A 13,075-nucleotide genomic window follows, 5' to 3' on the forward strand; every position below is an offset into this window, starting at 1 on the left:
TAAGCCGCTTAGAAGGAAACACCTGGTTAGGAAAGTCCGGGATGCGTAACGAATATGCACGTCGTGCCCCGCCTACATACCTAGGTAGTAAGTAGCTTGTGAGTACTTTAGATACTATGTAGTAGATAGCAGTCAATAGTTGATGTAAATAGAGTAATATGCCGGTTAGGTAGTAGGTAATAGATACTAAGGTAAATAGGTCAAATGTAAGTAAGCACACTGGAAATGCAACAATGGGAAACGTTTGCAGCGTGACAAGGGGGGGGAGGGAATGTAAGGATGGATAGATGAATCTTGGGGATAGAGGTGTGGGGTGTGTGGCCTCGATACGGTCATGGAGTGTGTAGTTGGGTAGTATGGCAGTATGGCATGGTACCTAGGAGTAGTAGTGTGATGTGGTCGTCTGAATAGGTCTTGGGGTCTTGGGTCTTGGACCTTGGGCAATTGTTAGGATTATAATGGCGACACTATCTTCACACGTTTTTTCCTATCGGTGAAGGAGGTTGGATGACTTAGGGATGTATTAAGATACCTAGTTACCTACATACCTAGTAATTAAGTAGACATCTTCAAATGTTGATATGATGCTGATTTGATATTGATGTATCAATGTCGGTTCGATGTCGATGTCTGATAGTCGGTTCGTACTAATCTAAGTACACCTAGTCTTGTAGATGCCTACCTAGGTAGTTATAAAAGGTTTAAGTTGCATTGGCAGATGATGGTAAGTGAGATAATAAATGAAAAAGAGATGGGCGCTGTTGCAGATGATTTTCCTATGATGTATTGATTCCAAGCCACACCCCTGTTAATTTAACTCTGCGAACCTTGCAAACCTTAGTCGACATAAGCAGTAACCCGTTATATTTCTGCATGCTAGGTACATAAGTAGCCCATACATCCATGGATAGCGTACATATCTCTGCATGTTTCTGCCTCTACGGTGCTCCACCTATCGTTGACCGCTCTCCACGATGGCGCCGGTACCTAGAAACGTACTATGGAATCATGGATGCTTATAACTACATATGTATAGCACCTAGCGCTAACGTTATATGTTAGCAACGTCTTGACTCTAGAGCGTTCGGCAGCTCGGAATATCAAATTATTGATGTTCGATGTTTACAGAAGATGGTACTGTATGTAACTGTATGTATTAATACTAGGTATATATAGTTATCATGTAGTGTACAATACATTAATGCATACATTGCACCTTATGTGCCTACCATACATGTACTGTAGCACATTTGACAATTGATTTATGATTGAAGTTTTGACTTTTAGATGATAGTCCTTCCCTTTGTTCCCTTTTCTTAGGAAAAATTTTAAATGCAAATGAGACAAGCCGATTACCGTCTTACCCGGTCCTAGGCATCTAGGCCATCCGCAGTAATCCCATGGATAGATCAGGGATTTCAAAGCTTCAGGGATTTAAATGCCATGGAGGGGTTCGACAATCACCTTTCTGACTTTGTAACCAATCAATTTAAGTAAAAGAAAGAAGCCTTGGAGGAGGGGAAAGAAAGGCAGAGAAAAAAAAAAAAAAAAGGTCCCACGTCACAACAATGATACAGCATACCTAGGGTAGATCCTTGTAAAAGAGAAATAAAAATTTAAGTATAGGATTGTCCATATTTGGTATAAGAAGACTCTAACCTGTTCAATAGCCGTACAAAACAAGACGAGCATTTCCGATAGTGAACTAGAATCCAAGTCACACCGCATAAACCTAAGCCGGACCCGCTATACATTATACCTATTATGTAGTAGCTTTGCCAGCTTTGCCGTAGAGACACGAACTTTAGATTTTGGCATGACTTTTCATTCATTCATTTCTTAGCTACCCTTTTTTTTTCCTCACGTTTTTTTCTCATCTTTTTTTTTCTCTCAACTAGTAATAACTAGCCTGATAAAACTGGTCATCTGATATGTACGATGCCTACTGAAATAGGTATGCATAACCTGTCCAACATTGGACTTCACAGCAACGTGGTGAAATGCCGCGTGTTCCCCGAATTCCCGGAACAGCAGTTAATTTCTGCACATTACAAGTACCGTCTGCATGTAACCTTAAAGGAAAATATACCACATGTATGCACCCGTTTCTTGCCTACCCCATGGAAGGGGAACGGATAGGTGGGAAGATAGAGATAGGCTTCAAGTTCAATGTTCGTTCAACTTTATTTACATCTCAGAAATTCAGAATCAGATTGACTCGAGTGTACACTGTAGGTATGTACCTGGGTATGTACCTGGGTGTGTACCTGCACGATGTTCTAGATTAGGTAGGCCTGACGCGGAGTTCGTGAGGCTTTGCAGCTAGTATGTCGTCATCGCCGGGAGTTGGAGACCCTACGCTACCCTGGACAGCCTGGTTCTAGGTAGTTGACGTGCAGGGAAACACCGCGATTTCCTAACCACCCCAAGGTTCATCCCCGGTCAAGACTCCGATGGTGGTGAGAAATGCACTACTAGTTGGAAATAACTTAAAAACTACTCGTCATGTTGAAAGTCAAAGGGACCAAAGGGTCTTGAATCATGCTTAATGACATACTTTACTATACAGGTCCGACTAGGGATAGACTAGGGATATACCTGGCAGGATGGAAACGCAGGGCAAACCTTTAATTCTATTCAATTTCGATCAAAATATGGATGAGATGGAGGGATGTCGGTGGTTATTTTTGGAGGGCCTTAAGGTACAAGTACATCATGTGCTAGGTATGTAATTATTAATATTTAAGAAGCATGTGAGACAACGATCGAAATGCTGTCTGCCAAGAGATCTCTCTTGAGCTACTATTGACTACCTCCTTGACTTTCATTTATTACAGGTAATATAGGTATTCAGTCAATTTGAACCATACGGACTATCCTCCGTAGCATAGTTACGAGGCTTGCCTTGCTCTACCCGTTGTAACTGATCTCCTTGTCCTCCTCCCCTTGATCAGATCGACTCCTTCTCATAGTCCGCCCGCGCTTGTCGTTTGAACTCTTCGCAGATCTCAAACTGACACGACATTAGCAATATGGCCGTAAAAACCCCCCACGAAAAAAGGTAGATTGAAAATCAAAGATCATCAAACGCACAGCTCTTTGCACAGCCTTTCTAGCACCAGGCCAAGTCTTCCGGCCGCATCCCAGGATGCCTTGAGGGTTGGTCTCAAATATGCGCCAGGAGTAGCTGTTCGTAGGGCCGTGAACCAGCCACGTCCATAGCTCGCGGTCGTTCCACCAAAGCCGCCAGCCGCGACCGGAGAATATGTGATCGAGATTGTCATACACGCCGGTGCCCGACGCGTCGTGGAGGAACCGGTAGAACGGGTACGCCTGGACATATCCCGACCGTATGGACTGGTCCTTCTCCCATTCGCCCCGCCACCAGACGTGGTACGCGTCAACTTGGGCATTCATCTCATCCAACGAAGGGAGCAGGGCTGCTGGGCGATACCCATCCCGGCGCGGCATCTGCTCACCTTTAGATCTGATGGTTTCTGCTGCCCAGATCTGCGCTATAGCCATGGAAGCTAGCTCGCACAGGTTCCATACGTTCTCTAGAGGTGTCATCCAGCTTAAAAAGGCCACGGAAGCTGCCCAACGTGGCGGGAAAATCATATGATAGAGGCGAGGAATTGTTGGCTTCTGGTTATACCGCCGGTCTTCTTCTTCTTCTTCTTCTAATATCTCTTCCCCGTCCCCCCTCCCCTCTTGCGATAGGCTTCCTGCGCTTTTAAGCGGTAGCCCACCAGCACCGTCCATCTCCATCTCGGGCATAATGCTGATGTCTAAGTGGTATCCCGTGCAAAAGATAACCGCATCAACCTCTAGTACAGTCCCATCGTCTAGCAAGACCCGGTCCCCTCCGGCGAACTCCTTGAACCCATGGACAGGCAAAATGTTCCCCTCGTACAGCGCAGGGATGAAGTGCTCTTGGACCGTGGGACCGCAGTGTGCCATGCTGGAGCAGGGAAGCAGCCGCCAATCCTCCTGCACTCTGTGCGCCGCACGGTTGAGCCTCTCACGACGCGAGACCTCCGGTGCCACGGGCTCGGACCGAGCTGCGTCATTAATCATTTTATTAACCAGCAGCCGATCTGCCACCGACGTCATCAGCCACGGCATGTGGTGGTCGAGAAAGTACTTGAGTCGCATGGTAGGCCAAGAGAGCTCCGCGTCGGTGGGGATGCCGTTGTCGAGGTATCGCGAGACCAGTATCCTGCCTCGTCGGTAGCTTTGGTACAGCGTAGCGGCGTGCTTGCGTAGTGACAGGGACACATCGCAGGCCGTGTTACCTATCCCCACCACCAGTACTCGCATGTTCCGGAATGGTTCCGGACTTGGTGTATCAGCCGATCATTCTGTCTACGCGCCGATATACCCGGAAGTAAAGAACGTACCTCTTGTATGATTGTGAATGTATCACCATTCCCCTAAATATGTCTCTGCCAGGCATGGGAGGCCAAGTTGGCAGACTTTCACAGCCATGACCAAACACCACTTTGTCAAAGACTAGAACCTCGGTCCCCTTTGTGTTGGTAATGTGAATATCCCACGCGTCATTAGTTCGGCTTCGAGTTACTCTCGTGACGGTAGTGTTGAAGCGTACGTAGTAATATAGCTTGAAATGGGCGGCATACGAGTTAAAGTATTCTGCTATTTGGGAGCTAGTGGGGTAGGGGGGCCAATCTGTAGAAAATAGGGGTACTACATGTTAGATAACTTCCATCTACAGACTCATGTATTGCATTGAAACTTTCTCACCTTCGGGAACTGGGAAGTCACTGAAGCCCGACTGGACATTGTGTGTAAGTTAGTAAGCTCATATCGTTGCAGACGTGTGACTTGCCCGACTCACCGTGAACTTGCTGACGTTACAGACCGTCTCGTTCAGCGTGGATGTATAAGTAGCATCGTTGCTGAAGGACCATAGTCCACCGGCCTTGTCTCGCCTTTCAAAAGCAATAGCGTTGAAGCCTTCTTCTCGTAGAGTTTTGAGGGCGGTCAATCCTGCCGGGCCTGTGGTTAGATTCAGATCAGCTTTGGATATCCAGACTGATTTCGGTTTCCATAAAAGGGTAGTACCTAAACCTATGATTGCGATATTGATGGTTTCCATTTTGTAGCAACTTCAAAGGGTGCATATTATATGGTGGGTGAGTAGGTGAAAAAGGGGTAAGCTAGTAGATATAAGTATTCGATCTTACTAAGATAATACTAGATTTGGCTTCCAGCTAATACCAAGTCCGATTTTTCAAAAGTATCTACAAAAAAAACAAAAAGACCAATGCTCTAGAGCAAGATCCTCGTGCTAATAGTCGCACAGCTGAACTCATGGATCGCGCACTAAGCTGAGAGTAGTATCCAGGGACTTTTGCTTGTGAGCGCACACATGGTTCTAGCTTCATTAACATGTCTATCTGCGAGGATCTAAACAAAAGACCAATGAATCGGGTAATTTATTGCGACGTGTGCTTCTGATGCTGCTCGATACTGTGTGGGAGATGGCACCTACCTGAGTAGGTACCCAGTAGGTATGTAGGTTATCGCATTGCTTAAGGGTGGTATGTACGTGTCGAATTTCAATAGAACACTACCTAGTACCACAGTAGCTTTCTCCAGCCATGAGAACTTATGTTCTAGGTAGCTGAAAACATTGGGCATAAGTATAGTACCATGAATCCCATTTGCTGCTTACCTACTCACATACCTAGGTAGCTGCCAATATGCAAGTGCCTAGGCACTAAGTATCTCTACCTAGTAGCAAAGACTGCAAGAACTCTCCATTCAGCGAAGAATACTTGACACGACCCAGTTTCGACATATCAAGATGAGCAAACCGATATTACATGTTAATACTTGCTACTCTAACTTATGACTACGCCTAATATCTCTTCAAGTTACTATGTTGAGGCAGCGCATTCATATACTCAGACCAGCCCCAAGCAGCACAGCAGGAACCACAACGATAGTGGGAAGATATCATAGTACCTAGAAGCAATAAGGGATGTGTATCAAGACTGCTGATAACTGATTGGAGTGGGAGAACAGCAAATAGACAATTCTACCGTCTATAGCACTGCCGAGGAGCATTCAAGGCGGCGACGGTAAGGTTAGGGATACCCTCATATACTAGCTACCTAGGTCCGAAAGCTCAGTGGTAGATGATTTAAACTGCTTACTTAACTAGCATGCCGCCAATAGAGTTATCCCGTTGCATACATCGAGGGGTAACCTTAAACTTAAATTCAAGGCTTACATCAAGTTGTCGTGCTGCGCCTTACGGGACCTGGCCTCTAACTACCCACTAGTTAAACCTGGCAGCAAACAACTTCAGTGTTTGAGCCAAACCCCTATACGATGACGTTTCCGCTTAAGTGCCACCACCGAGCCGCTGACATAACGGTTCAACTGTCAACCTTCCAAACACCCCCCTTTTCGTCCAAGCTTAGTATCCATGGCGTATCTATGATATACACCCACCTACCTCCCAGAGTAGGTGCCTAGTAACCAGTACCTACAATGGCATTTGACTTGACTCAACATCACGACGACACACGATCTACGGGGCTTTCTAACATGGCAGAAAAACACTTAAACATGTTTAAAAACTACCAAAGGCTACCGCTAGATACCAAATCTATTAACAGCCATAACCCCCAGATTCTTTCAAAGGGGGCATCAGAATCTCACAATCCCACGATCTCAACACCATACCCCCTTTCACGACCCCGGCCCATCCAGGCCATCCATATACCAGCAATCACTGCCCCCCTCCACGAACTCCGTCGCGCCGATCGAGCCGATAAACTCGCACAGCTGGCCCTGCATGAAGTTGACCCCGTGGCAGAACCAGTCCTGCTGCCTCTCCTCCAGCCCCCTCTTCTCAAACGACCCGCTGCACGCCTTCATGCACTCGTCGAGGCTCCCGGTCTCGGGGCGCGAGACCCGGTGCGCCGAGTCCGCGGGCATGCACTTGGTCTCGCAGCGGACGAGGCCGAGGTGCGGGTTGCCGAAGGCCGGCGAGTCCGCGGCGTACGGCGGGCACTGGCAGAAGGCGTTGTAGTCCGGGTAGCCGGTGGTCTGGTTTGGGTTCTCGCAGGTGGTGCCGGTGGCCTCGCGGGGGATGGTTGGGTTAGGGGTCGCGGCCGCGAGGGCGGTGGAGGCTGCCATGAGGATGCTGAGGAGTGAGGTGAGTTGGTTGGTTCGGGCCATTTTTGCGTTGGTGCTTGAAAAGGAGGTTGTGGGTGCCTGTGTTTGATAGGTAGATATAAAGAGGGTGGGTTGGAGATAGTTGCTCGTTGGTACCTAGGTATGGTGATGAATCTGAGATACTACTACTGGTGCTCTATGTTTCGAGTGTTGTGTAGTTGATGATGATATCTTATGTCTCTTCTATGTCGTGACCAAACGTCTGTTTATATAGCCAGACTCATCGTGGCAGTTGCCATCCCCGGACATGGAGGTAACGCACGTACAAACAAGCATTCAACGGCTCTTCGGCAACGTATGTTGACGATGACGTTCTGATCGAAGCCAAGCCGTCAGCATCGTCTGGGGTTTACCTTACGGGGACAGTGCCAATCACTATACAACTCTCAACATAGGCTATATTCTACCGTTCCAATTCACTTTAAAACGACCAGAACCATGCTCGCCGAACTGCGCTCGTAGTACTCCGTACTGCGCCGCTCTTGGCTAAGAGTATAATATGCAACGTTGCGACTAATCAGGTCCCAATACAAATGTGTTTACCAACCTAGGCACCGCTATTAATATTCTTGCGTGTAAGTTAATTTTGAGCTTATTGATCCTTCGAAGGAGTGATATATACGCCACGGTTCTCATTGGTGATCTTTAACGAAGACCAACAAAATGTGACCAATCAACCTATTGATACGAAAATACGAAAATACCCTGTGTATAAGACACTCCTCAGCCTCACTCATTACAACGCTGTCACTGAAAGATGACGAGATCTACTCGTAGCATACAGTGTTTTGACGTCTTAAAAAGAGACCTCGCATAACAACAATGGAAAATGGTGGGACTATAAGGAATGTCATTTACTAATCTACCTAACTAGGGGTGTTCAGCAGCTATCGATGTTTTACCTTCCTACCTAGGTAGGAACGTACGTCTAGGAAACTAATGATATATATCTTTCAGGGGCTAACCCTTCTCTCATGCTATTTCATCAATGCATAAGCCACAAGCAAGTCAACGCGATCTCCTTTTCTAATGCTCACCGATCCTCGCCGATGTCCCTAACCATGTTCTCGTAAAGAACTCTATGTTGCATCTCCTATCCGACAGTGTCGACGGGGACTTAGGTGCTTGAAAGATCGATGTCCTCAGCACCGTCGAGCCACTCTCCCACCTTCTTGTACAGATCCAGCCACAAGGCGTTGGCCGCCCCACATTCCGCACTTTGGATGGTTGGAAGACAGATATCAATTTCATGTCCGAGCATACTCTGTGCTGCACCGAGATACTTGTATCCTTCTGGATACTTATCAAGAGTGCTCTTAGAGAAACTAGGCACAGTCTTGCCGTCGACAGGAATGAGCTTGTCCTTCTCGTATATTAGCTTGACGTATTTGACCTTCCAGGCCTTCGTGTCCAGGTCGCGGAAGCAAAAGAAATGAAAACGACTGTCGCAGTCCACGTCAAACACGATCGGATCAATACCCATAGCATCATCACCGCCGATTCTGAATCGTTGAGTAATGGTTGCCTTCATCTTGCCAACCGCTCGATCTGCGGCTGGGTTGAGATCGACTAGGGTTCCGCATTCGCGATGCATGATGAAGTCGCCGTTCTGTTTTCCATCCTTTGACTTTTGGATAAAGCCATCGATGCTCTGTCGACTACTCCAAGCTACACAGTCTGATTAGCTCTCAAATATCCAAAACGTTTGTCTGATTAGGGGCAGTAACTAACTAGTCCAGACGTATGCATCATCGCAGAAGAGGGATCGGAAATTCTTCCATTCAGATGCGTCTCGATAGAGTGGCCAGCCCTTGCATAGCTCGGAGACGGTGAGTCTGGTTAGAAGCTCATTTTGTGTTCCATTGATGTGAGAGTACACCTTGGCTTGGGGGTCGATTGGTGAAGTCATGTTGACTGATGTTGCTTGTTGCTTGTTGCTTATTATTGACTGTTGGAAAGCAAACCTTGAATACAAGAAGAAACGGAAGTTCGAATGAAAGAAGAAAGGTGCTTGTTATATGCTGGTCCTGGGACGCTTGGGGCATTGGTATGTACTTGCATCATCTCGAAAATAAAATCGGCGTCATTGATGACGGCCTGTTAGTCACGCCCTGACTTTGAAACGAGCTGTATAGCTCTTTCCTGCTCATACTTCCAACCTTGGAGGTTGTGAGCAAACCGCGCCTTCTGTTTTCTGCCGAGTCTGAACAAACCGGAGAAGGAACGATGCCTTGTCACCCTGTCACCTTGCCACCCTGTTCAATCCTGCAACAGCATCGTCGCTACTTCAAACAAAAGCATGTCTTCGATATTGGAGAGAGATAAGCGCAAACACTGAATGACCCACTATGAAAAGCAACTATGCGTTCGTCCCGTCTCAACAGCCGGCCTATCCGAGTGTCCGGGGCCGAAGATGAGTCCGAGGAGAACATAAAATGAGGGCATTCAACGGGGACTAACTATTAACTATTTATTACAGATAAACTTACAGATATCCCAGAAACTCGTCAGACTACATATAGATGTAGAACTATACACTGACAAGTGCCCCGTACATTCAGTACTAGAGACGCTCACACAGTTAAATATCTAGGTACCTAAGTTTCGGCGAAAGGGACTACATATGTACGCGAGATCAAGATCGGTTTTTCATCCGATGTGGATGCTTCGTCATCGTGGGGAAGCAGGTTCCCGGTTCGTGTAGGAGCATTGCTCCTATTAGCGAATCGATGAAAAACGCCAATGAAATCATCTACCATGCTCCTGCGGTATCCCGCTCGCTCGGGAACTTGCATGGAAGACGGGATCGCATGTCCGGGATGGCACAATCGGCATGCCGACTAGTTTACACTAGGCTTCGGCAGCCTATCGTATGGTTCTATACACATGTGTAGGCGATATCTTTGAATTGACGTTAGAATCGGTTTGTATATGCATGTTTCATGAGACGGGGCTGATTGGGGCTGACGGGGACAGTACTTACTACTATGTACCTACCTACCTACAATCTTATAGGGTTAGGCCATTTGCCTTATCGTCATTTTGTTCTATAGTCATATCGCCGTTTCCTGCATGGATAGAGTAGAGGCAATGGATGTATGTACTATGTAGGTATGTATCATGAAATATTGTGGTGCTGACTGGATCCCCCCCTGATATTACATACTATCCACTAGGTACAGAACTAGGCTAGCCTAGTACCTGTGTAGCACGTCACTGGATGAGTCCGCAGATACTCATGCTTACAAAACGTTACAAAACAGAGTAAAAACCAGTGGAAACCAGTGAAAACTCAGTTTGGTGGTTAACTAAAAGATTACCAATCCAAAAGCAACAGAAGCAAGAACTCCCGAGTGGCTCGGCGTCCGCATTCTAGGTAAGTTACGGTTAGTAATATGTAGGAACCGGGTACCTGATACCTAGCGTACTTACACAACCTTGGGAATTCACCACATTACTACCAAAACCCCTGTAAAATTCGCCTTGGTATGGAACGGGAAGAGAAAAGCTTATTATTAGCATTTTTTTGATAGAACTTTCATCTTTTATCTGCTATTACAGTTTGTACATGTTGTATACCAAGATGGTAGGAACGATACCGACGATACCTACACGTATGGAGCACAATACGCACTAAGCCACTAGGTAGATGTATTATTAAGATTTCAAGATTGTAGTGACGTTATGTATCTAGAGGAACATGTCAACCTTCATCTTCTCGATTTTGATTGATTTTGCTTACTTTTTCTCTGGGCAACTAAGACACATGCAGCGCCGAGTACAGTATTATGCCACCCACTAGATACCTTATAGGTAGGTGGATAACAACAGTATTGCCGTATAAGCCCCTCGACCCCCTACACCTTTTATCATCTTCTTTTATAAGACAACGTTGAAGCCTTTATTTCTTCATTCCAAACACTGTATACCATCTAGGTGCCCGTCAACTGGGTAGTTGAAACGGCCAGGTCGAAATACAGTCACATAGATTAGGCCTTGCGTAACAGCCCAACATGACGATATTCAACCCCCACCTGACCTCAGGCAACGATGACAGGATAACCTCCAGGGCCTCCAGCATCAGCAGCCAGTCGGTCAGAAGTCAAGCAAGCTCCTTTCCGGAGAAGGCGATAGATTTACCAGCCGATGGCACGCTGCCGTCGCAAGCAAGCAGCATCTCACCGCGGGATCCTTCGCGAGATGACCAATGGACCATCCGTGACGACGACAAATACGGCATTGAAATGAACGACAGGAATCGGGATCTTGCTAGAATCGAGACCAATATGTCCATTGCCGAAGCGCTCCCTTTCCATCGGGAGGCTCTGTTTGTTATGGTCATATCGTCTTCGCAGCTCTTCACGCGTACGTCCCCAGACTGCGTGTCATTTTGTACTGCTTCCACTAACGATCGCGTTCAAAAGAGGCGGGTCTTGGCCAGGTCATAGCCATTATCCAGCCCATTGGTGATAGTTTCCACATCGGTAACCCAGCGGAATTAAGCTGGTTGATTGCTGGATATAGCCTGACTATAGGTACCTTCATATTGTTCTCCGGTAGGTTGGGCGATGTCTTCGGCCACAAGACCATGTTCCTTATTGGCATGGGCTGGTATGCTATTTGGAGCATGGTCTGCGGGCTTGCCATCTACTCGAATGACGTTCTATTCATCTTCGCCCGCGTCCTCCAGGGAATAGGCCCAGCTATCGTTCTCCCCAACGGAATGGCGCTTCTTGGTGTCGCGTATGCCCCGGGTCGACGCAAGGAAATGGTATTCGCAATTTTCGGCGCGATGGCACCGGCTGGGTCTGTGCTTGGGTCTTTATTTGCCAGCCTCTTTGCCCTCGCATGGTGGCCATGGGCTTTCTGGGCCTTTGCCATTGTCCTTCTCCTGTTTTTGATCTTAGGATACTATGCCATCCCGACAGCCGCAAATCGACCCCATCACGAGAGACCAAAGGGCCTGAAAAACATGCTGCACGAACTCGATATTATAGGGACATTACTTGGCGTAAGCGGCCTTGTCCTGGTCAACTTTGCATGGAACCAAGCCCCTATCGATGGCTGGTCTGAGCCATATGTCTACGTTACGCTTATTTTAGGACTCCTGTCCCTTGTCGGCTTCTGCGTATTTGAGCTGTTGTACGCGCAAAATCCTTTGATCCCCATCAATGCCTTTACCTCTGACGTGTCGTTCGTCCTTGGTGCCATGGCTTTTGGTTGGTCTTGCTTCGGCATCTGGTTTTACTACTTCTGGCAATTCCTGCTTGTCCTTCGCGAGGAGACCCCGTTGTTAGCTACAGCCATGGTTAGCCCCTGCACCGTCTCGGGCCTATTCGCAGCTCTATTTGCTGGCTTCATGTTACATCACCTTAAAGCACCTATAATCATGACCGGAGCTCTTGTTTGCTTCACGGTGGGTATGATCATCCTCGCGACCTGTCCCGTCGAGCAAACCTACTGGGGCCAGCTTTTTGTCTCGACGCTGGTTATGCCCTGGGGCATGGACATGAGTTTTCCAGCCGCGACTATCATCCTCTCCAACGCTGTACCTCGAAAGCACCAGGGCATTGCTGCGAGCCTGGTCATGACTATTGTCAATTATAGCATTTCTCTTGGATTAGGTTTCGCCGGCACGGTTGAGACGCAGATCAACAATGGGGGGAAAACCAAGGAGGACATCTTGAAGGGTTATCGCGGAGGATACTACATAGGCATTGGACTCGCAGCAATGGGTGTGCTTGTTTGCCTTGTTTTCTTAGCAAAGAGTAGGAAACAACCCAAAGTCACCGAAATTGATGATGAGGTTTGAGGATGAGGCGTTCGGTTGGTCGTTATATTAGGGCTTACATACTTGATTCAG

The 13,075-nt window shown here is 47.3% G+C and overlaps 4 protein-coding genes across 4 annotated transcripts; 1 reads left to right on the forward strand and 3 right to left on the reverse strand.

Moving 5' to 3' along the window:
• Positions 1-2,950: 2,950 nt before the first annotated feature.
• On the reverse strand, positions 2,951-5,119 carry GGS25DRAFT_518410 (FAD/NAD(P)-binding domain-containing protein; the record flags this gene model as incomplete). The annotated part of the gene is made up of 6 exons (XM_049263531.1): positions 2,951-3,013; positions 3,094-4,339; positions 4,401-4,689; positions 4,765-4,795; positions 4,859-5,019; positions 5,092-5,119. 6 exons carry the CDS (start codon positions 5,117-5,119, stop codon positions 2,951-2,953), a joined length of 1,818 nt encoding a protein of 605 aa, XP_049120290.1.
• A 1,604-nt stretch (positions 5,120-6,723) lies between these two features.
• Positions 6,724-7,215, reverse strand: GGS25DRAFT_518411 (uncharacterized protein; the record flags this gene model as incomplete). Its single annotated transcript, XM_049263532.1, has 1 exon — positions 6,724-7,215. The coding sequence occupies one exon, from the start codon at positions 7,213-7,215 to the stop codon at positions 6,724-6,726; it is 492 nt and encodes a 163-aa protein (XP_049120291.1).
• Positions 7,216-7,871: 656 nt separating this feature from the next.
• Positions 7,872-8,880, reverse strand: GGS25DRAFT_476854 (uncharacterized protein). Its single transcript, XM_049259798.1, has 2 exons — positions 8,288-8,880; positions 7,872-8,215 (listed from the first exon to the last, which is right to left on the reverse strand). The coding sequence occupies exon 1, from the start codon at positions 8,804-8,806 to the stop codon at positions 8,330-8,332; it is 477 nt and encodes a 158-aa protein (XP_049120292.1). The 5' UTR covers positions 8,807-8,880; the 3' UTR covers positions 7,872-8,215; positions 8,288-8,329.
• A 2,345-nt stretch (positions 8,881-11,225) lies between these two features.
• Positions 11,226-13,024, forward strand: GGS25DRAFT_518413 (MFS general substrate transporter; the record flags this gene model as incomplete). The annotated part of the gene is made up of 2 exons (XM_049263533.1): positions 11,226-11,577; positions 11,637-13,024. The coding sequence occupies 2 exons, from the start codon at positions 11,226-11,228 to the stop codon at positions 13,022-13,024; spliced, it is 1,740 nt and encodes a 579-aa protein (XP_049120293.1).
• Positions 13,025-13,075: the final 51 nt, after the last annotated feature.

The sequence above is a fragment of the Hypoxylon fragiforme genome (assembly GCF_022984875.1).
Source record: "Hypoxylon fragiforme strain CBS 206.31 chromosome Unknown GGS25scaffold_2, whole genome shotgun sequence".
In the NCBI taxonomy this organism is placed as follows: domain Eukaryota; kingdom Fungi; phylum Ascomycota; class Sordariomycetes; order Xylariales; family Hypoxylaceae; genus Hypoxylon; species Hypoxylon fragiforme.

Excerpts from the sequence above, each read along its gene's own strand:
- GGS25DRAFT_476854 (XM_049259798.1), bottom strand. The coding sequence starts at position 8,806 with ATGCATCGCGAATGCGGAACCCTAGTCGATCTCAACCCAGCCGCAGAT.